Genomic DNA, 20,087 nt, shown 5'->3' with positions numbered 1-20,087 from the left:
GGAGGGGACAGTGCAGGCGGCAGCTGATGGAAAGGTTTACTCTGTGACTCTGAGCTCCTGTGGGGGTGGGGGAGGGGCACTGGGTTGCATCCATGCTTTTGCCCCAGGGCTCAGCACGTGGGGGTTCAGTGAAGTCCTCTGAAATGAAGGAATGAGGAAATGGGGGTTGTGACATGCAGAGGCCTGTGAAGTGGCCTCACTCGTGTTAGGGGAGAAGAAGGTTGGCATGTAGGGGGCAAGTTCAGGTCCCTGGTCTATTTCTCATGGGCTTTGTAACCTGGGATAAGTCATTTTCTCTCTCTGAGCCTCAGCATTCTCATCTGTGAAAGAGGGGGTACCCCATCTCCTTCCTGTTTGTGAAATCGGGGTGGATATAAAGGATCCTCTTATTGTGGCAGCTTTGGGCTCAGGACTGAAGCCTGGAGCCGTTGATTCGAGGTGACTTTTGGCAGATGCACACCTGCTTCTAGACAACACTGGGCCCCAGGCCTTCTCTTTGCAGAAGGGAAACTGAGCCCCCGAGATGGAGGGCAACCCAAGGTCATTCAGAAAGCCAGTGTTCCTGGTCCTCCCTGGGGCAGGACTTCTGTTTATCCAGTAATCATCTGTGTGTGTGTGACTCGCTCAGTTGTGTCTGACTCTCTGCGACCCCATAGACTGTAACCCACCAGGCTCCTCTATCCATGGGATTTTCAGGCAAGAATACTAGAGTGGGTTTCCATTTGCTTTTCCAGAGGATCTTCCCAACCCAGGGACCAAACCCAGGTCTCCCGCATTGGAGGCAGATTCGGTACCATCTGAGCCACCAAGGGAAACCTTAATTCCCGGCAATCATCTAGTTCATTTTAAAATCTAGGTCCAAGTTTGCTCCTCCAGTTTACTTTGGAGTAAATTCTACCGGGCTCTGGGTACTGGCCTCTCTTTTCCTCACTGTGTGCCGTTGGACAAGGGATGACCTCTGCCAGCCTTGGCTTCCCTGTCTGCAAGGTGGGGTCGCAGAGCCCCCAGGGTGGCGAGAAGCAATGAGATCACAGACCTTCTGCACACGCTTGGCCCAGCAGTGGTGCTTTCCTGTGGTGTCCCCCAGTCCTCAGTCTTGGTTAGGATTTGCTACCATCAGAGGAGCTGGGTCCTCTTGGGCCTGAGCAGGGGGCCAGGAGCCAGTTCTCCGCTGACTCTCCTGCCTTCGCCGGTGCACAGGCCGCGGGGTCCCCGGCCTGGTGCAGTGTCCTGCCAGCTCCTTCCTGGGCCCCTCTCGCTGGCGTGGGGGTGGCAGGGATTGAAGGGCCTGCCCTGCTGGCCTCGCTGGCTCCCTTTGTTCAAAGCTCTGGCCACATTCTCGTTGCTGGTGCTGGCGCCAGGGCCTGACTCCAGATGGCCTCTGCAGGTGGGGCTGGGCGCGGCCTCCAGGCCCTGCTTTCCAGGATCAACCGAGAGCAAGCACATTTGTGGATGTGGCTTCCCGGCCTATAGAAGTCCTCTTCAGGCCGCTCCTCCCTCACCCTTGGCATCACAAGGGGCTGGCCAGCAGGGGTGGCCCGCTTTACTAGGGCCTTACCGTGACTGCATGGGGTCCGGAGGTGGCCAAGCTTGTGCCACCTACTCTACCAGCCGCCGACCAACTGCCCTCAGGAACTCTCTAGACCTCTTCTTAGTCTCTGGGCCTCAGTTCTAAATGGGGAAGGGATGGTGTGCCCCAGCAGGTGATTGTGGGGGGTGCTTCAGCCCCACCTTCCATCCAGCCAGGTCCCTGATTGTGCTGGTGTCTGAGGGAGCCCCTACATGAGGTTGCTCATCCCACTCCCCACCTAGAACTTGCCAAGGTCCGAGACCCTCAAGGGCTGGCCAGGGCCGAGCCCTTCTCTGTGTCCAAATTAGTTTTCCAGACTGTCTCATCCCCGTCCCACCCCTCGCTGCAGAACTGCTGTGTCCAACCGAAGGGCTACCTCTGCTGCCCTCGCCTGGCACTTTGTACCTAGTCAAAGTTGTCCGTTGTCATTGCCACAGAAGGTGAGCTGAGCTTCTCCAAGGCGGGGCCGGCTCAGGGCTCAGGGTGTGCGTGTTGAGTGATGAATGAGATGCTAGGGAATTGAAATCGAGAAAAAAGCAGCGGCTCCAGAGATGAAGTTTCAGATCCTGGCTCTGCCCCAGCTGGTTCTGTGTGACCTCAGGCCAGTTACTTAACCTCTCTGAGCCTCAGGTCCGCAGCTGTGAGAAATAAGGGAGGTCAGAGAAAGGACTTGGCGACTTCCTGGTAAGAGTTCAGGGGCAGTGTGGGGATCTGGTGGGGGTGGTGGGACCCGGAGGCAGCTGTGGCAGCTTTGCCTAACAGCTTATTTAGGTCCTTGCTCTGGGATGCTGTGCAGCATTTGGTCATTGACCTTTGGTGTCTCAGTTTCCACACGCATTGAATAGAGATACAAGCAGTAGTACTTGCAGGATGGTGTGTAAGAGCCCACGGAGCTCAAAGGCCCCTCCCCTTCACCCCGCCCCCTCATCTCAGGGAGGCGCGTTCCCCCTGCACCTCTGCTCTCTGCACAATCTGCTGAATCATAAGTGCTGAAGGCCCTGCGTCGCCCGGTCCTGCCCCTTGCCTGAGCGGGGCCATCGTCGTCTGGACAGTTGCAGCAGCCTCCGTGCAGATGCCCCCTGACTTCAAGTCCTCTCCTGTCCTTCCTAATACACCAGTGGTCCCAGCAAGGGGTGGGACCGCCAGATTTTGTCACACGGGACATTTGGCAAGGCCTGGAAGCAGTTTTGGTTGTTTCGGCTCAGGGTGGGGGGACTGCTAGCAGCTAGTGGGTAGAGTCGGAGAGGCTGGAAAACACCCTGCAGTGTGCAGGATGGCTCCACCACAGCATCACAGGGCTTGGTAATAAGGCAGCCAGGCCTGGTCCCCAGAGGCTCAGGCTGATGCCTAGGATTGTGGCACTTGAGACCCTTCCCATCTCCTCCCTGCTCACCTCTTCCACTGTCTGCTTCAGCCCTCTCGAGCACCAGCTAGCTGCACCAGAACCACCCAGAGCTCACTGCACCCCACTCCCGTCGGGTCTTTGGACGTGCTGTGACCACTCTGGCCTGGTTCTCCTCACACCGCAGGAGCCCTTACAGCCTTTCCTGCCACTGCTAGGCCGATGGACTTCAGTGACCCCTAGCCCCCCGCCGCCTGCATCCTTACTGTCCCCCCCGGAAACATGCAAGGCTTTCCCCAGTGATGAGTGTTGATGTTTCAAAATCACCTTAGAGTCTTCAAAGCGCTTTCTCTCCTCCCATTGTGCACTGAATTTGGGGATCTGCTTTATTTTTTTTATTTTAATTTTATGTGGTTCAGAAATGAAAATACACACAACCGAAGTCCAAAATACAAAAGCATGCTAAGTGAAAGAAGCCAGTTACGAAAGATCACACATTGTAAAATTCCATTTGTATGAAATGGCAGGTGGCAGGAGTAGGCATATCCATAGAGACAGAAAGTGGCTTTCTGGGTGCCTAGATCAGGGTGGAGGGGGTTGGGGGAGGTGGGGCGTGACTACTATGAGATACGGGTGTTTTGAGGATGGTGAAAGTATTCTAAAATTGATTGTGGTCTCAGTTGCATAACCTTATGAATGTACCAAAAAACCCACTGAATTGTACACTTTACAGTATGTGTATGTTAACAAAGGTTTTGGGAAAAAAACAAGGGCACAGTATAACTTAGTATCAGAGAAATGTTCTTTCCCTCTCCGGCCCTGCTTCAGCCTTGTGGGTTTCTCCTGTTTCTTTTCAGTGTTTCTTTATGTAGATACAATCAAACACAGATACATACTGTGTCCTCCAGCATAGAATACATACTGTTCTGTACTTTGCTTTTTCACTTCCTGTATCTTTGAGATCTTTCCACTTCTGCACCGAGAGAGCTTCCTCATTCTTTCTCCATTGTGTTCCGCTTTATGGATGGGCCTTTCTTTATTTAACCAGGCCCGGGGCTGGACATTTGGGTTGTTTCCAAGCTTTCACTGTTGCAAACAGCCTACAGCCCACAGCCTCATCCAGGCCTATTTTGCCCTGTGTGTGCCTGTCGAGTAAACTCCCCCAAGTAGAAGCCGGAGGCAGCCAGGTGGCCCTGCAGAGTGGCTTCCCCAGTTCATAGGGGGCCTGCCTGCTGGGGAGGGGAGCCCCCTGCCCACAGACAATGCAGGCCAGCTTACATGGACTTGGTCTTTCAGGATAATATTAACTTAGATTTTCTCTTACAGGAGGTTGGGTGTCTTTTCATGAGTAAGCCATTTTTATACTAATAATTTCTTTCTCTGTGAAGTGTGTGTTTGACTCCTTCAGCCTATTTCCTGTGGAGTCGTTGGTCTCTTTCCTACTGATTTGTAGGCGCTCAGTGTATATTAGTGTGATATTAGTTCTTTGCCATTGATAAAAGTTATGAGTATGTACTATAAGTCTTTGGACTTTGTTTCTGGTGTTTTTGCCATGGGGAAGGGATTCCTCTTTTGGAGAGGAGGGAGACTTTATTTTTTTTTATGGCTTCTGGATTTTAAGTCAGGGATGAAAAACCTTTCAGTTTAGTTCAGTTGCTCAGTCGTATCCGACTCTTTGCGACCCCATGGACTGCAGCACACCAGGCGTCCCTGTCCATCACCAACTCCCAGAGCATGCTCAAACTCATGTCCATCGAGTTGGTGATGCCATCCAACCATCTCATCCTTTATCATTCCCTTCTTGTGCCTTCAGTCTTTCCCAGCATCAGGGTCTTTTCAAATGCGTCAGTTCTTTGCATCAGGTGGCCAAAGTATTGCAGCCTCAGCTTCAGCATCAGTCTTTCCAATGAATATTAGGACTGATTTCCTTTAGGATGGACTGGTTGGATCTCCTTGCAGTCCAAGGGACTCTCAAGAGTCTTTTGCAACACCACAGTTCAAAAGCATCAGTTCTTCGGCACTCAGCTTTCTTTATAGTCCAACTCTCACATCCATACATGACTACTGGAAAAATCATAGCTTTGACTAGACGGACCTTGGTTGGCAAAGTAATGTCTCTGCTTTTTAATATGCTGTCAGGTTGGTTATAGCTTTTCTTCCAAGGAGCTAGTGTCTTTTAATTTCATGGTTGCAATCACCATCTGCAGTGATTTTGGAGCCCAACCATTGTTTCCCCATCTATTTGCCACGAAGTGCTGGGACCAGATGCCATGATCTAGTTTTCTGAATGTTGAGTTTTAACCCAACTTTTTCACTCTCCTCTTTCACTTTCATCAAGAGACTTTAGTTTTTCTTCACTTTCTGCCATAAGGGTCGTGTCATCTGCATATCTAAGGTTATTGATATTTCTCCCGGCAATCTTGATTCCAGCTTGTGCTTCATCCAGCCGGCATTTCTTGTGATGTACTCTGCATATAAGTTAAATAAGCAGAGTGACAATATACAGCCTTGACGTACTCCTTTCCTGATTTGGAACCAGTCTGTTGTTCCATGTACAGTTTTTAACTGTTGTTTCTTGACCTGCATACAGATTTCTCAGGAGGCAGGTCAGGTGGTCTAGTATTCCCATCTCTTAAAGAATTTCCCACAGTTTGTTGTGATCCACACAGTCAAAGGCTTTGGCATAGTCAATAAAGCAGAAGTAGATGTTTTTCTTCTGAAACTCGCCTGCTTTTTCGATGATCCAGCAGATGTTGGCGATTGATCTCTGGTTCCTCTGCCTTTTTTAAATCCAGCTTGAATATCTCGAAGTTCTTGGTTCACATACTGTTGAAGCCTGGCTTGGAGAATATTGAGCCTTACTTTGCTAGTGTGTGAGATGAGTGCAGTTGTGCAGTAGTTTGAACATTCTTTGGCATTGCCTTTCTTTGGGAAACCTTGCCTAACCCCAAATTAAAAGCAATGCTCCCTTCTTGTAACATCTCATTGTTTTATTTTTTAAATTAAATGTATAAAACATGTGCACGATTTTAAGGCACTCTTCTCACCACTAGTTGGAGGACGACAGCTCTGTCACCCTGAAAACCCCTAGTACCCTACCCCATCCCGCCCTCTGCTTCCCCCCACACAGAGGTAAGGACTGTCTGAATCTTACATTTTAAGGTATTCCTTTTGTTGAAGAGTTTTATCACGTTTATATCTCTAAACTATATATATTTCAGCGTGGAATGTTTTGAAATTGAGACAGTCAGAACCGTGCTTGCATCCTCCTGTCTCTTCCTTCCTCTTTTTTTTTCCCCTGAAATTGAGGTGAAATTCACATGACATACAATTAACCATTTTAAAAGTATATCATTTAGTGGCATCTAGTACAACCCCAGGGGCTTCCCTCCTGGCTCAGACAGTAAAGCGTCTGCCTGCAGTGCAGACCTGGGTTCGATCCCTGGGTCGGGAAGATCCCCTGGAGAAGGGAATGGCAACCCACTCTGGTACTCTTGCCTGGAAGATTCCATGGATGGAGGAGCCTGGTAGGCTACAGTTGTCCATGGGATCGCAGAGTCGGACACGACTTAGCAACTTCACTGATTCACTAGTACCATCCCAGTGAGTGTGACCACCATCCCTGTCTAGTTCCAAAACATTTTCATCACCCAGAAGAAAACCCTGTACCTGTTAAGCGGGGTAGCCTGCCCGTAACCTGTCCTTTCCCCTGCCCCCAGTCCCTGGCAGCCACCAGTGTAATCTTTGTCTCCATGGGTTCACCTGTTCTGGACATTTCATGTAATGGAATCAGACAGTATTTGCCCTCTGGAGTGTGGCTTATGCACTGCACGCTGTGTTTGTAGGGCTTGTCGATGTCACAGCCTGTGTCAGTGCCCCGTTCGTTTTTCGGGACAGGCAGAGTGGCTGTCCACGCCTGCGCTGATGGACTCGGGGGTGTCTCCACCTTCTGGCCTTTGTGAGCAGTGCTACGCCTTGCTCTCTGCTTAGAGAGGGTTCAGGTGCAGAGAGCCACCCACGTAGCCGTTGTGCTTGTCTCCTTCTGCCTGGGGCGTCCCTGGGCACCTGCCCCACCTCGTGGCTGTCTTCGGTGCTAGTCCTTGCTTGGCCTCCTGGTGCTCATGTTTCTGAAGGGTGTGCCCTTGGGAGTGGCCTGGTTTGGCTGAGGGTTTGTGTGTGTTCAGCTTTACCAGATAGAAACCAACCTGGCTTCCAAAGTGGTTGAGCCAACTTACACTCCAATCTTTTCTCCCCCATGCGATCTTCTGCTCCGCTTAGGGCTTGTGATGCATGGCATGAGCTGTGTTGACTTTCTTCAGATGCCAGCTGTTCCAGGCACGTTTGTTGTGGAGCCCCATATCGGGCGTCCCCGGTTTGAGGTCCTGGCTTTATCCTGCCCCCGCCTTCTTCCAGTGGCTGTCTCCTCCTCTGGACTTTCTGTGTTGTCTCTGTGCTCAGACTCTACCATTTAGTGATGGCAGCTACAGTTCCCCTTGGCCTCCAGCAGAAGACGGCCTCTCAGCTTAGCCCCCAGACCTCCAGCTAAGCCCACCCGTGACTGTGGCTGGGGAAACTGAGGCCCGGTGCAGCTTGGATTGGGGTCTTTCTTGCTACAGCCCTGCCCCTCTGCCTGCTCTCCTCCTTGGCTCCACACCCCACTGACGGCGCCTCTCGCCAGCTCGGGAGTCCTCAGTGGCTCCACTCTGCAGGACCCAGCTCCCTTGAGTGGTCTGGGAACGTTTTTGGCCCCGCCCTGACCCCCTCACATCCGGCCGCCTGCTGCCCCAGCCTCCGATTCTCTGCATGGTCTGCAGCCCTCCCTCGCTTCTGCCAGCACGTGCTGCAGCCCTGGTTCTCCCTTCCTGCCCAGGCTGGGTCGGGGGCCTGTTCTGTGCCTCTCGGTTCCTCTGCTTCCCCTGGATACAGCCCCGGGGCCTCCACCACCTTTCCAGCCTCTTCCCAAGGGACACTGAGCTGCTCAGGCAGACGCGGAGTGGTCCTGGCCTGGGGCTGCCTGGCCAGCTGAGTGTGACCTGGGTCCTCCTGCCCCCGCAGGTGCCAATATCGCCTCTGGTGAAGAAGTCGCCATCAAGCTGGAGTGTGTGAAGACGAAGCACCCCCAGCTGCACATCGAGAGCAAATTCTACAAGATGATGCAGGGGGGAGGTGAGGGCCGGAGGGGCGGTGGGGAGGTGGGCGCTCTGGACCTGTGCCTTGCGTACTCGCACAGGGAGGGGACTGGGGAGTGACGGCGCCTAACTGCCCTGCCTCCCCGCAGTGGGGATCCCATCCATCAAGTGGTGTGGGGCCGAGGGGGACTATAACGTCATGGTCATGGAGCTACTGGGGCCCAGCCTCGAAGACCTCTTCAACTTCTGCTCCCGCAAGTTCAGCCTCAAGACCGTGCTGCTCCTGGCCGACCAGATGGTGAGTCCCCCACCTCCTCCCTCAGGCCAGGGGGCCGCTGGGTACCCAGCCAGAGGATGCTGGAGCAGGAAGCAATGACAGCAATTTGGGACCGGGACCAGGGGACCTTGACCATCAGCCATGGCTGGGGGAGGGGGTATTAAAACAGACTGCCAGTTTCCACTCCAGACCTGCTCAGCTGAGTTCCCACGGAAGGCCTGGGACTCTGCCCTCGGGTGACCCTAAAGCCTGTGGTCACCCAGACCTAGGGCCTGTGACCCTAGGTGAGCTGCTGGGCCTTGTCTCCTCAGGAGTGGCTCCCTTTGTGGGGTCACCTGGAATGCCACCTAGTGCCAATGCCCATGGACGAGCATTGCTTGCGTCCTCAATCCTTTTATAAATTCAAGGGAGAAAAATTAAATTAAAAAAAAGTAAAGCACAGGATCCTGGCCCTGGGGGACTTTCCTGGTGGTCTAGTGGTTAAGACTGCTTCCAACGCAGGAGGCGCAGGTTCAATCCCTGGTCAGGGAACAAAGATCCCACATACTGCATGGCACAGCAAAAAAAAAACCCCCCAAAATCCTGGCCCCGGAATGGTACGTGGAGATCTCGTTCCCCAGGGTCTGTGTCATTGCCCTGCAGAAAGTCCACAGACATCTTCCAATTTTAGGCTAAACGTGTGTGTGCAGAGAGGGTTGTCAGATTCTCACAGGACGTGAAACTCAAAAAAGTCTAGGTTTTTTGAGTTTAGGAAATATTCAGAAGCTTGAGGCCCAGGGAGGGGGCCAACCTGCCAGAAGACACATTGTGTGCGTATTTATTAACATGTGTTTCTAACACATTGTTGAAAGGAAGGTCCTCTGTGTCTCCCTGACCTTGGTATCCTCCAGAAGCCGGGGGTTAAATCCTGCCTGTGTGCTTCATCTCTGTCACCCCTACCCACCAAGTTTAGGGTTCCATGTGCTCCTGTTCTCCCAAGTCTGGTTGGCAGAACAACCTCTGAAAGGCCTCTCTGGTTCCTTGAGGGCCTCTTCTGTACCCTGAGGGTGTAGAGCCAGGCACACGAGGCCTGGATGCCTTTCTGGGCTCCCTTTCCAGATCTTGCCATTCACTTTCCTGCATTGCTTTCTTTCCTGTGTCACAGCAAACCCAATGAATCCCTCCATCAGAGTTTCTCTCTACTGTTGCTTCCTCCAGGAAGCCTTCCCTGACCTGCCCCTTCAAAATCATCATACATGGTGGTTGCAGACTGATCTTGCTCCCCTGCTCGTGGCAGGGGTCCCCATCCATTGGAAGGGACCATGGATGTGTTTTCCATTTGTAGGGCCCCAGCCCCCAGTCCAGGCCTGGCTCTGACCCTGCCTCAGCACTTGCTGAGTGACTCGCTCTCCCCTCCCCCAGATCAGCCGCATTGAGTACATCCACTCAAAGAACTTCATCCACCGGGACGTCAAGCCTGACAACTTCCTCATGGGGCTGGGGAAGAAGGGCAACTTGGTGTACATCATTGACTTCGGCCTGGCCAAGAAGTACCGGGACGCCCGCACCCACCAGCACATCCCCTACCGGGAAAACAAGAACTTGACTGGCACTGCCCGCTATGCCTCCATCAACACCCACCTGGGCATTGGTGAGTGCATGAGGCCTGGGAGCAGAGGGTACCTGTGGGCAGCCTGCCAGGACCTTGGCTTCCTTCTGCAGCCTGGGTTTATTCCTTGGCTGGTCACACGGGCAGGTCTTCTCCTTTGCAAGAAGCACTCTTTATCTCATGCCTTAGTCATCCCCACAGCAGCCTTGGTGGGCGAGGACATGTCCCCATTTTTACAGGGTGGGAATTGCAGGCTCACCGTGTGACACAGGCACTTAAGGTTGTGCTGCTTAGCAAGCATTAAAGTCAGGTCTGACCCAGCCCTGTCTGATGCCACTGCTTGTGCCTTATCCGCAGGGTGGGCTGGGCAGGGAGGCCCCGGGGTGCCTACTGCATAGTGGCTGAATGAACGAGAGCCTGAGATGGAAACACTTGGCCTAGGTTGAGTGAGCAAAGCCCAGCCTCAGGCCCCTGCTCTGTAGGAGGGGCAGTAGTGCAGCAAGCCAGCATGTGGGGGGTGGGCTCATGCTGAGTGCGCAGGGTGGGTTGTTCACCTCAATCAAAGAGCAGGTCCTGGAGAAAGGGGTCCTGGCCCCCTCAGCCAGGGGCCCAGGTGGACCCTGCCCCTCACCTTGTCCTTGACTCTGCAGAGCAAAGCCGTCGAGATGACCTGGAGAGTCTGGGCTATGTTCTCATGTACTTCAACCTGGGCTCCCTGCCCTGGCAGGGCCTCAAAGCGGCCACCAAGCGCCAGAAGTATGAGCGGATCAGCGAGAAGAAGATGTCGACGCCCATCGAGGTCCTCTGCAAAGGCTACCCCTGTGAGTAGCCCGTGCTTAGCCTGTGGTCCCCGAGGCCCCTTCTGGTCCCCAAGGGACCAGCGAGGCCACACAGAGCCTGTCCTGGGCCACCACTGCCCGGCACCAGAACATCCCTCACTCATAGCTCTGTTGTCGTTCAGGCTCAGCTTGTGTCCCCAGCCCACACTCCTGCCTCACCTCACAAGGGCTGAGTGTCAGGAACAACGGTAGACCTTCCTTGACGCCAGCTGGGTGTCCTGCATTTTAACTCACTTCCAACACTACCTCCCTGGAAGAAGCATCAGACACTGCAGTTGGGGGCTCAATCCTACATGCCTGTTCCCACCACACTTCAGATGCCAGTCACGAGTCCAGGTTGCTGCCTGTGCTCCTGATCAGCTGGCTATCAATCTGAGGTTTCCCTCTTTGGATTCAATTAATTTGGCTCACCAAAGTCAAGGAAATACGTTTTAACCAGTTTATGAAAGAATGTGATAAAGGATACCAGTGAGCAGCCAGTCAAAGAGAGACATGTAGGGTGAGGTCTGGAAGGGTCCTGAATGCAGGAGCTTCTGTCTTGAGTGGAGTTGGGGATGTGGTCACCAGCTAGGAAGCCCTCCAGACCCCATGCTGTTGCGATATTTACGGAGGCTTCATCCCATCGGCATGGCGACCGTTAACTCCGTTCCCAGCCCCACTCCCTTCTCTAGGGAAGTAGGTAGGGGCGGGCCCCTGGAGTTCCAAGCTTCTTATCATGGCTTGGTCTTTCTGCTGACCCCCTGCCATCTGGGAGCCACCTGGAGTCTCCTCGGTAGAGGTCTGGACAGGATGCTCCTCGCAGTCTCACCACTTAGGAAGTTACACAGGCCTTAGGAGTCCCGGGAGAGGAACCAGTGTGTGTGTATATGTTCTGTCATCTCACAAGGGCCCTCTCTCGCCTCTGATTTTCAGAGGAGGAAACCCAAGTTTTCCTCCTGTGGCTTAGAATTTCCATCGGGTTCTCGACTGTCTTTGGGGCTCACGGATCGTAGTAGGGAGGACGTCGTCTTGACCCCTCTTAGGTCTGGAATGTTTGTAGGGGCGGGGGCTGAGTAGGACAGCGCCATCAGGGGGCCCCGGGAGCGCAGGCCTCACAACAGCACCTTCTCTTCCCCTCTGCCCCCACCACCAGCCGAGTTCTCCACATACCTCAACTTCTGCCGTTCGCTGCGGTTCGACGACAAGCCCGACTACTCCTACCTGCGCCAGCTCTTCCGCAACCTCTTCCACCGTCAGGGCTTCTCCTACGACTATGTCTTCGACTGGAACATGCTGAAATTCGTGAGTCTCCTGAAGGCCAAGGCGGGCTTGGGGGACTGGACCGGGAAGGCCAACGTGACCCTGTGGTGGGCGGGGCTCCCGGAAACCGGGAGCTACGAGCTGGACGGCACACGTGACCTTGCCGGGGTCCTGGAGTCCCCGTGCTCCCCCCACTGCAGCCTCATCCGTGCGGACGGCCTGTGCCGCCACGGTCAGCGGGGCCCAGGTGGGGCGCTGCCTCCCACCGGACCCAAGAGGCCCAGCCTGGGCCTCCCATCCGTCCTGGGCGCCTGGGTGAGCGGGGCCCAGATGGCACTGGTGGGCACTCCCACTGTCTTGATCCTGGCCTGCAGCGTCTTGCTCTTGATGCTCTGCACATGCCAACTGGTGGCCTTTGCTGAGTCCCCCTTGGCCAGCCTGGACCCTTTCGTTGTGGCTTCCTTCTCCCTGGTTGTGGCACCCTGGGTCTTGCTAGGCGCCTCTCTTCTCTCTCTCTCTCTTAAGAGCTGTGGGGGTAGGGTGGGGAGAAGTGTTCGTCCGCTGGGCCTGGGGCTCCGGAATCTGTGACATCCTGTGTCTTGTTTCACGTCTCTTCTGGAGAAGGGGGCTTCCTCGAGCCAGGCTCAGCCCCGCGACAGCGAAGCTGTTGCACTGCCCAGCCCCCGCCCCTGTCCCTGTGCCGGGCCGGCGAACCCACCCATGTACTGGTAAGCACCTCTAGGATCTGACTTCTCTGAGACTTACCGCTTGGCGGGGTGGGGGAGCCCAAGAGACTGAGCCTCCGCTGTGCTCTCTCTGTCCCTTCCAGGTGCCCGGCGCCCCTGGGCACCCAGGGCCCTCCACATAGGCCCGTGGAGGAGGTGGAGGAGCTGCCCCCCAAAAGCTACTGGCCTGTGGTCTGGACTGCAGGGCCCCAGTTCTGACATCACCAGGTGTGCCCAAGCCCATCGGGGCCAGGCCCGAGGAGATATCCCTTGACATGGTGGGGGTACAATGAAGAGGGCATGGCAGAGAAGGCCCTGCTGTGAGATTCTTGGGGACGAATCAGCTGCCTGATGAACAGAGCCTGAAGGAGATACGATGTTCCTTGCCCTGGAGGGCCTGGTGGCAGTGGACCCCAGGAACAGCCTTGGCCAGACCCCGCCAGCAGCCTCTGTATTGAACCTGAACTCATTAAACACCCCTACCTGGACCACGTGTCCTCGTGACTGCCTCTTTTCTTGGCGGGCGCCCTTCTGCCCGATGCTCAGGACTGAGGCCTTGTTCTCCAGGACCCTGGGATCGGCACTTGGTCTCTGATCTGCACTCTCTGACTCTCAGACAGCGGCCTAAGGAGCGGGGCGGAGGTTGGGCGGAGGATGAAAATGTCCCACAGGCTGGAGGACCCCATGGGTGGGAGATGGGCAGTAGCACCCATCACCGCAGACCTTCTGGCTGGGAGCACAGCTCTCGCCCCAGGGCACTGCTCAGGGCGCTGTGCGCACCCTCTCATCCGTGTACAGAGGCATTCATGAGTCTGGTTTGGGGCCAAGTTTGACCCTTCCTCTCGATACAGCTCCGAGAATGGATTTTTGCAAAGTCTGGGCCTGTGCCCACCAATGGGGTAGCCACTGGCTATATGTGGCTAATTTTTCATTAAAGTTAATTAAAGCTGAAAGCGTACTTTCTCAGTTGCGTTTGCCATATTTAAAGTTCTCAGGAGCCACAGGTGGCTGGTTAGTGGCTGCCACACCCATCAAGGTGGATGTGAACACATCCGTCATCACAGGAAGTCCAGGGGCACCTGCAGCTCCAGATGGCTCCTCACAGAGCCTCTCATGGGACCATCCAGCCGACAAGATCTCACCTCAAGCCAGGCCAGGAGCACTGTCTCCACCCATTGCTGGCACCCTGACCCCTTCCTGGAGTTCCCGTCGAGGCAGGCCCTGGAGCCACAAGCTGAGCAGAGGTGCCAACCTCCCGCACCAATTTCTGACTTGAGGGCCATCGGACTGGATAACTGGGCACCTTTGATCCCGTCCCCACTATAGTGAACTTGACCACCTCCAGCTGCCCCTGGCAGAAGTGTCTGTGGACACGCCCTGGGGACCTTCCACGTTTTCACCTCGGGGCCAAGCTCCTCCCACATCACCCCTCCTGCGCTGCCTGCAAGAAGCCTTCACCAGCATCTACCAGCAGACCAGACACCATGCTGGGCACCAAGGGCTGCAAACTCTTCCATGGGAAAGATCCTGTCCTTGACTGAGAACGTCCCTCCTTGGAGGGGCCACGCTGTATCGTTCAGCGTCAGGGCCCCGGAGTCCCCTGATACTTGGAGCCTGGGATGCTGCACAGAGCCACTGTATTCTGAAGTCCAACCAGCCGGCCAGGTGGCAACTCGACACTGCCAAGGATAGGGGTCTACACGGCTTTTGACTTGGACGTTGACCTTTTGTGTCTTCTCGTGGGCAAATAAAAGCCGAGAGACCTCCCTGGTGTGCGTTTCTTGAGGCATCACTTGGGTTAGGTGGAAACGGGATGAGCTCAGCTCCTCCTGCCGTGGGGCCACTGTGGGCCCTAGCCTGCTGAGGTTGCGGAGGGCAGGGGCTCCAGCCCTCTGCTCAGCCATGGCCCCTGGGCTGGGCACCTCTGGGGGAGTCACTTGACTTCACTAAGCCTCAGTGTCCCCCCACCAGAGAGTGAGTTCAGACCTGCCTTGGGGGGTGGATGTGCCCCCTCCCTGAGGGATGTTTAAGGAGGGGGCATGGGAGCTCTCATCACAGGTTTGGCCCTGCTTCTGGCTCAGTCGTTCTCTTTCCCCCCATCTGTTAACCGGGTGGGTGGGAGCCCGGGGTGAGGACCGAGGGTCAGGCGGTGGCACCCTGGTGCTCCCTGGCCTGCTTGCACAGGGCTTGAGGGTGGGAGGACGGAGAATGTGCATCTCTAGAATGTTCTGCCGAGTCCTTTGGGAGCACGGAGAGCAGAGCAGGACTGGGACATAGCCCAGCTCTGCCCTGAGCTGTGCAGCCCCAGGAGGGTCACGAGGTCTCTCTGGGCCTTGGCTCTTCCCGTAGGATCCAAGGATCCTCTGATCCCCCAGCCGCTAGCTCCTGGAGTTGCTTTTAGGTCCAGGGCCAGCCCCCACCCCATCTCTGAAGGACAGTTGGGCCTTCTCGGCCAGTTCTCTGGGAGAGACAGGGTTGTAGGAGCCCATGCCCCAAGGCCCACGAGCAGGCCACACCACCCAACTCAGCCTGCAGCTCTCTCCTCCACAGATGCGGCCCCCCTCATGCCAGCCCCCTGCCCTTCCCTGTGGACGACCCCAGGACCAACTAGGTAACGCGGCCGCTGCCGCCCCCATGCCGCACTCCTCTCTCTGGGCCTTTCTCCTTTCCTCCTGCACTGGGGGTGGCAGTGGCTAGAGAGCAGAGCCCCCCAGGGGCTCATGCACCTCGTCCGCCCCTATCTGCCTGCTGGGCCTCTTTTCTTCCACAGGACATCTAGCCCATGCCTTCTCCAGCTCCCATCCCAAGCAAGGCAGCATCTGTGCAGGTCCCTTGGGCCTCTTGGTTGTGAAACCATTGCCAGGTCCAGGGGAAGAACAACCGTTTGAAAAGATCTCCCTAACTGGGCCCTGAGAGGCCTGGTTTGAGTCCTGGCCCTGCCTTCAGCTAGCCTTGTAACTCTTTCCTCGGCCTCTGAGCACCTGCCCTGCTGTGTTTGGAAGCGTCAAGGAGCCAAGGGCCCTCTGTACATGAGGGTGGTGGGGGACCTAGGTTGGTTGGGCGTCCTGGGGCATCAGTCCTCCCAGCTCTGACTCCAGGCCCCCACGAGACCAGGACAGAGTGACCTCCCTCTGCTCCCCAGGTCGAGCTTCCTCCTGGGCAGTCGTGTGGCTTTGTTTTTTCTCTGTGTGGTGTGATTGGGGGCATCTCCGGGTCTCTTGGGCTGGCTACTTTGTGGGGAGGCAGTGGGACCAGAGGGTTTCTAAGATGGCCCCCCTCCCCCCCAGCCTGCCTCCCCTGCTCTGACCCCGAGGGAGTGCCGGATCCCGAAGCACCACGACCCCGCAGGGCTGACCAGGGTTCTCGTCTTATGCCCGCAGGGTGCAGCCCGGAACCCCGAGGACGTGGACCGGGAGCGGCGAGAACACGAGCGAGAGGAGCGGATGGGGCAGCTCCGGGGGTCGGCGACCCGGGCCCTGCCCCCTGGCCCGCCCACGGGGGCCGCCGCCAACCGACTCCGCAGCGCAGCCGAGCCTGTGGCTTCCACCCCCGCCTCCCGCATCCAGCAAGCTGGTGAGCAGGCACCTTGGGCAGTGGGTAGGGGGCCCCAGGGTGGGGGGTGCAGCATAGGGCAGCCAGGGCCCTGGGTGCTAAGGGCAGCTTCCCCGCCACCTCCCCCAACCCGCCTCGCTTTCCAGGCAATACTTCTCCCAGAGCGATCTCACGGGTCGACAGAGAGAGGAAGGTGAGCATGAGGCTACACAGGGGCGCGCCGGCCAACGTCTCATCCTCCGACCTCACTGGGCGGCAAGAGGTCTCCCGGATTTCAGCCTCACAGGTGAGCTGCCCTTGCCCCCAGCCCCTTCTGGGCCTCACTGCAGCCCCAGCAAGGCGGTGAGAGTCGGGACCCAGACCTCTGCCAGGGGGCCCAGCCCGGGTGGGTGGCAGGGATCTCACAGCGGAGGGGCTCATGGACCTTGCCGTGGGTGCGCCCCTGCTGTCCCCAGTCAGCACAGGATGGGAGGGGTGGTTGGACCCCATCGGGTGGCCCCCACGTAGGGGCTGTGTGTGGACTAGGAAAGTGGGGAAGGGAGGATCTGGGGTCCCCCGGGGAAGGGGCCTGGCAGAGGTGGGCAGGAGAGCCGCTCTGGGCCTCCGGAGGTGGTGATGGCACCCCAGCAGGACAGGTCGAGAGCTGGGAAGCCCACAGCCTTGAGCAGCTGCTGGGCCTCCCAGGGCAGCGTGCTTGTCTACAAAATGCAAACATCCGGGGTGCTTGAGATCACACACCCCACCCTGCCCTTGCGCGAGGGGCCTGGCGGGGTAGAACACTGCAGTGAGGAGAGACTTGTCCGGTTATCCTGCCAGCAGCTCAGCCCCTCCCACCCTTCTGCCTCCCTTCCCCCAGACAAGCGTGCCATTTGACCACCTCGGGAAGTGAGGAGGAGCCCCCATCGGACCAGTATTTGCTTAGGTGAGTTGATGTCTGCTGTAGTCACAGCCCAGCTGGGTCTGGACCCCCATGGCCCCTGGAGGAACCTATGGTTGTGCTCTGAGAAGGCCCGGCCCACACCAGCTAATTTCTGCCATCAAGCCCTCTCTTTGTGTGGGGCCTGCCTTCCATCCCCTTGCTGCCCTAACTGTTTTGGGAAGTTGGTAGCAGGGAAGGAACCTGAGGGCCCACCCTGTGACCGTCCCCAGGGCTTTAGCCCCGGTCTCAGCCTCTGGGCCCTTACACTTCATTCATGCAAACCACTTAGAGCAGAGCCTTGAAGTCAGAAGTTGACCTGCCCTCTGAGAAGGCCCTTGGTGACCCCCGCAGCCCCGGGGGCGGGAGGTGTGGGGGGCGCCCTCTGCTAAGTATGAGCCTTGATGGGACCTGTGGTTGCACGAGGCTTTGAGGCGGGGTGTTACAGCTCAGTTCTCTGGGGCCCCAGTTCTCTGGAAGGCGGATGTGGCAGGGACTAATTTGGGTGTGTGTGTGTGTCAGGGAAGGGTAGTCTGAGCTCCCTGGGGAATATGCACGTGGCTGGCAGCAGCTGACATTTCACGGGCTTGACCTCACACCAGGGCATCCTGAGTATGACCTGCTTTGTGGACATGTATTCCACAGGTAGCTCTGGGCCAGCATTTGGGGTTTAGTTTTGTCAGCCTCACACCCAGGAACTAGCCCGTTCATGGCAGGGTGGGGTGTTTGTGTAGCTGGGGGGTGGCAGTTCACCAAAAGAGAGGAGAGAAAGTGATTCTGTGTCTTTTCTGTGAAAATGGAGCACCTACTGTGACTCAGATGGTAAAGAATCCGCCTGCAGTGCTGGAGACCTGGGGTTCGATCCCTGGGTTGGGTAGATCCTCTGGAGGAGGGCATGGCCACCCACTCCAGTGTTCTTGTCTGGAGAATCCCCATGGACGGAGGAGCCTGGAGGGCTACAGCCCATGGGGTCGCAAGGAGTTGGACGCGACTGAGCGACTGAGCACGTGTGCTGTAGAGAGGGACTGACTCAGAGCCTTGGGGCCAGGGAGAACGGAGCGGAAGGCGGCTGGTGGGTGGGTGACTGGGGCGGGTGCCCACCTGATCTGTCTCCTCTCTCCCCCTTTCTAGTGTCTTCACTGTATTTTCTTTAAAAAAAAAAAAAGAAAACAACAACAACAAAAAGATGGGGAAAAGAAACCACTCAAAAGAACAAAAAGAAAAAAACCCAGCACAAAACCAACGATGGATTCTGTTTCGAATTTTTTTCTTTCTATTTTTTTATTTGCTGATGGCAAGAAGATGGGATACCCTCGGCACAGAGAATCCTGTCCCTTCACGTTCCCCACTGCCCACAACCTCCAGGCTGCCAGAGGCTCCCAGATACCAGGCTACACTCGCTGGACGCCACGGCCCCGCCCAGCCGCCGCCTGACTTGGCCAGGAGAGACATTTCTGCACTGGAGCTGCAGCGGGTCCTCACGGGCCTTCAGGAGGTGGCCTGAGGCACTGGGAGGAATGGATCGGCTGGTCAGAGGCAGGTCCCGCTGGGTGTTCGTGAGCCTGGGGACCTCAGGAGATCAATGCAGCCCCCACCCCCCTGAGATGAAGGTCACCGCCTTTCTCTGTTGGGCTTTCGCCAAGTGCCCCCTTGAGCGTGAGGGTCCCTCCTCTGCCTCCCCACAGAGACCTTGAGGAATGGGGTGGTGAGGCGGTGGGGCTGAGAGTCCTTGTGGGCGTGTGTGTGTGTATCTGACCTCTGTCTCCCAGGACAGCAGGTGTCCCGCCCGCCTGCCAGGCCGACTTTTCTGTTCTTATGCCCCTGACAAGGACATGGGGGTGGGCAGTGACCTCTATGTCCCTCAAGAAGGGCACAGACGGTCCTTGCCACCACCGACCCCTGAGGCTGTCCTCGGCCTGTGGTCCCCCCTTTCTGGGGTTGGGGCAGAATCTGTGGAGACTACTTCCAGAAAGCATCTGGCTCCTGGGTTATAGATTAATTCCTTGGTTCTGACACTCACCTGGGTTCCCCCTTCCCAGCATTCTGTCTCTGTCAGGAGGAGCCTGGGGTCAGGGCTGGGCACTGGATTTATCCATCCCACCTAGTTAACCCTTTTTTACTTTATTTTTGTTTTTTTTTCTGTGTGTGTATTTCCTAATTTATTTACCTCTGTTTCCCCTTTTCTTCTTCTTTTTTTTAATTAAAGAGCAAAGCTTTTTATTACTTTGTAATTTAAAAAACTGAAAAAAAAAATACTGAAGAACTTTGGGGGGAATTTTGTACTTTTTTCCTGTGTAAATATTGGACTTTTTTGAGCTTTATTGTGGTTGTTAATTTGAAGTAATAAAGTAGAAAAGGATAAAGTGACCTGGGAAGCCCTTGGTCCACCTCTTTGCTCTGGGGGCTTCTCCCCAGCAGACGTGGCAAACCGGGTATGGCTGGGGACACTCAAGCAGTGCTTGGTACCTCCTTGGAGCTGTTTCAACCCTTTGTTTCCAAAACTACACACAGGGACGTTCCTGGTGGTGCAGTGGTTAAGAATCTACCTTGCATGGGTTTCCGTGGTGGCTCAGTGGTCAAGAATCAGCCTGCCAATGCCAGAGGCACAGGTTTGATCACTGGTTCTGGGAAGATCGCACATACCAAGGAGCGACTTAAGCCCGTGTGCCACAACTGTTCAGCTTCTGCTCTAGAGCCCAGGGGCTGCAACTCTTGAAGCCTGCACGCCTATAGAGCCTGTGCTCTGTGGCAAGAGAAGCCACCGCGATGAGAACACTACATACCACAACTAGAGAAAAGCCCGAGCAGCAGTGAGAACCCAGCACAGCCAATAGGTAAACAAATAAAATCTGCCTTGCAATGCAGGGGACACGGGATCAATCCCTGGTTAGGGAACTAAGATCCCGCATG

General features: G+C 56.0%; 1 protein-coding gene across 17 annotated transcripts in view; it reads left to right on the top strand.

The window, feature by feature from the left end:
* CSNK1E (casein kinase 1 epsilon) overlaps nucleotides 1-19,544 on the top strand; it is a 36,449-nt gene extending 16,905 nt beyond the window's left edge. For 4 of the 17 annotated variants that reach the window (XM_081483993.1, XM_081483990.1, XM_081483991.1 and 1 more), the window contains 9 exons: nucleotides 7,968-8,078; nucleotides 8,191-8,339; nucleotides 9,720-9,948; nucleotides 10,557-10,727; nucleotides 11,878-12,026; nucleotides 16,090-16,282; nucleotides 16,408-16,547; nucleotides 17,118-17,183; nucleotides 18,309-19,544. In XM_081483993.1, coding sequence (XP_081340119.1) covers nucleotides 7,968-8,078; nucleotides 8,191-8,339; nucleotides 9,720-9,948; nucleotides 10,557-10,727; nucleotides 11,878-12,026; nucleotides 16,090-16,282; nucleotides 16,408-16,547; nucleotides 17,118-17,150 — 1,175 coding nt within the window. In that variant the 3' untranslated portion in view covers nucleotides 17,151-17,183; nucleotides 18,309-19,544. Of the gene's footprint in view, nucleotides 1-7,967; nucleotides 8,079-8,190; nucleotides 8,340-9,719; nucleotides 9,949-10,556; nucleotides 10,728-11,877; nucleotides 12,575-12,605; nucleotides 12,713-12,813; nucleotides 14,476-15,259; nucleotides 15,321-16,089; nucleotides 16,283-16,407; nucleotides 16,548-17,117; nucleotides 17,184-18,308 lie in introns of those variants that run through there. The other 13 variants (XM_081483984.1, XM_081483983.1, XM_081483985.1 and 10 more) reach the window with 7 other exon arrangements.
* The last annotated feature ends 543 nt before the right edge of the window (nucleotides 19,545-20,087 follow it).

The sequence above is a fragment of the Giraffa tippelskirchi genome, chromosome 4 (assembly GCF_054371585.1).
Source record: "Giraffa tippelskirchi isolate mGirTip1 chromosome 4, T2T-mGirTip1v1.2.pri, whole genome shotgun sequence".
Classification (NCBI taxonomy): Eukaryota; Metazoa; Chordata; class Mammalia; order Artiodactyla; family Giraffidae; genus Giraffa; species Giraffa tippelskirchi.
Note: the sequence above shows the minus strand (reverse complement) of the source record. Positions and strands in the feature narration are given on the sequence as shown.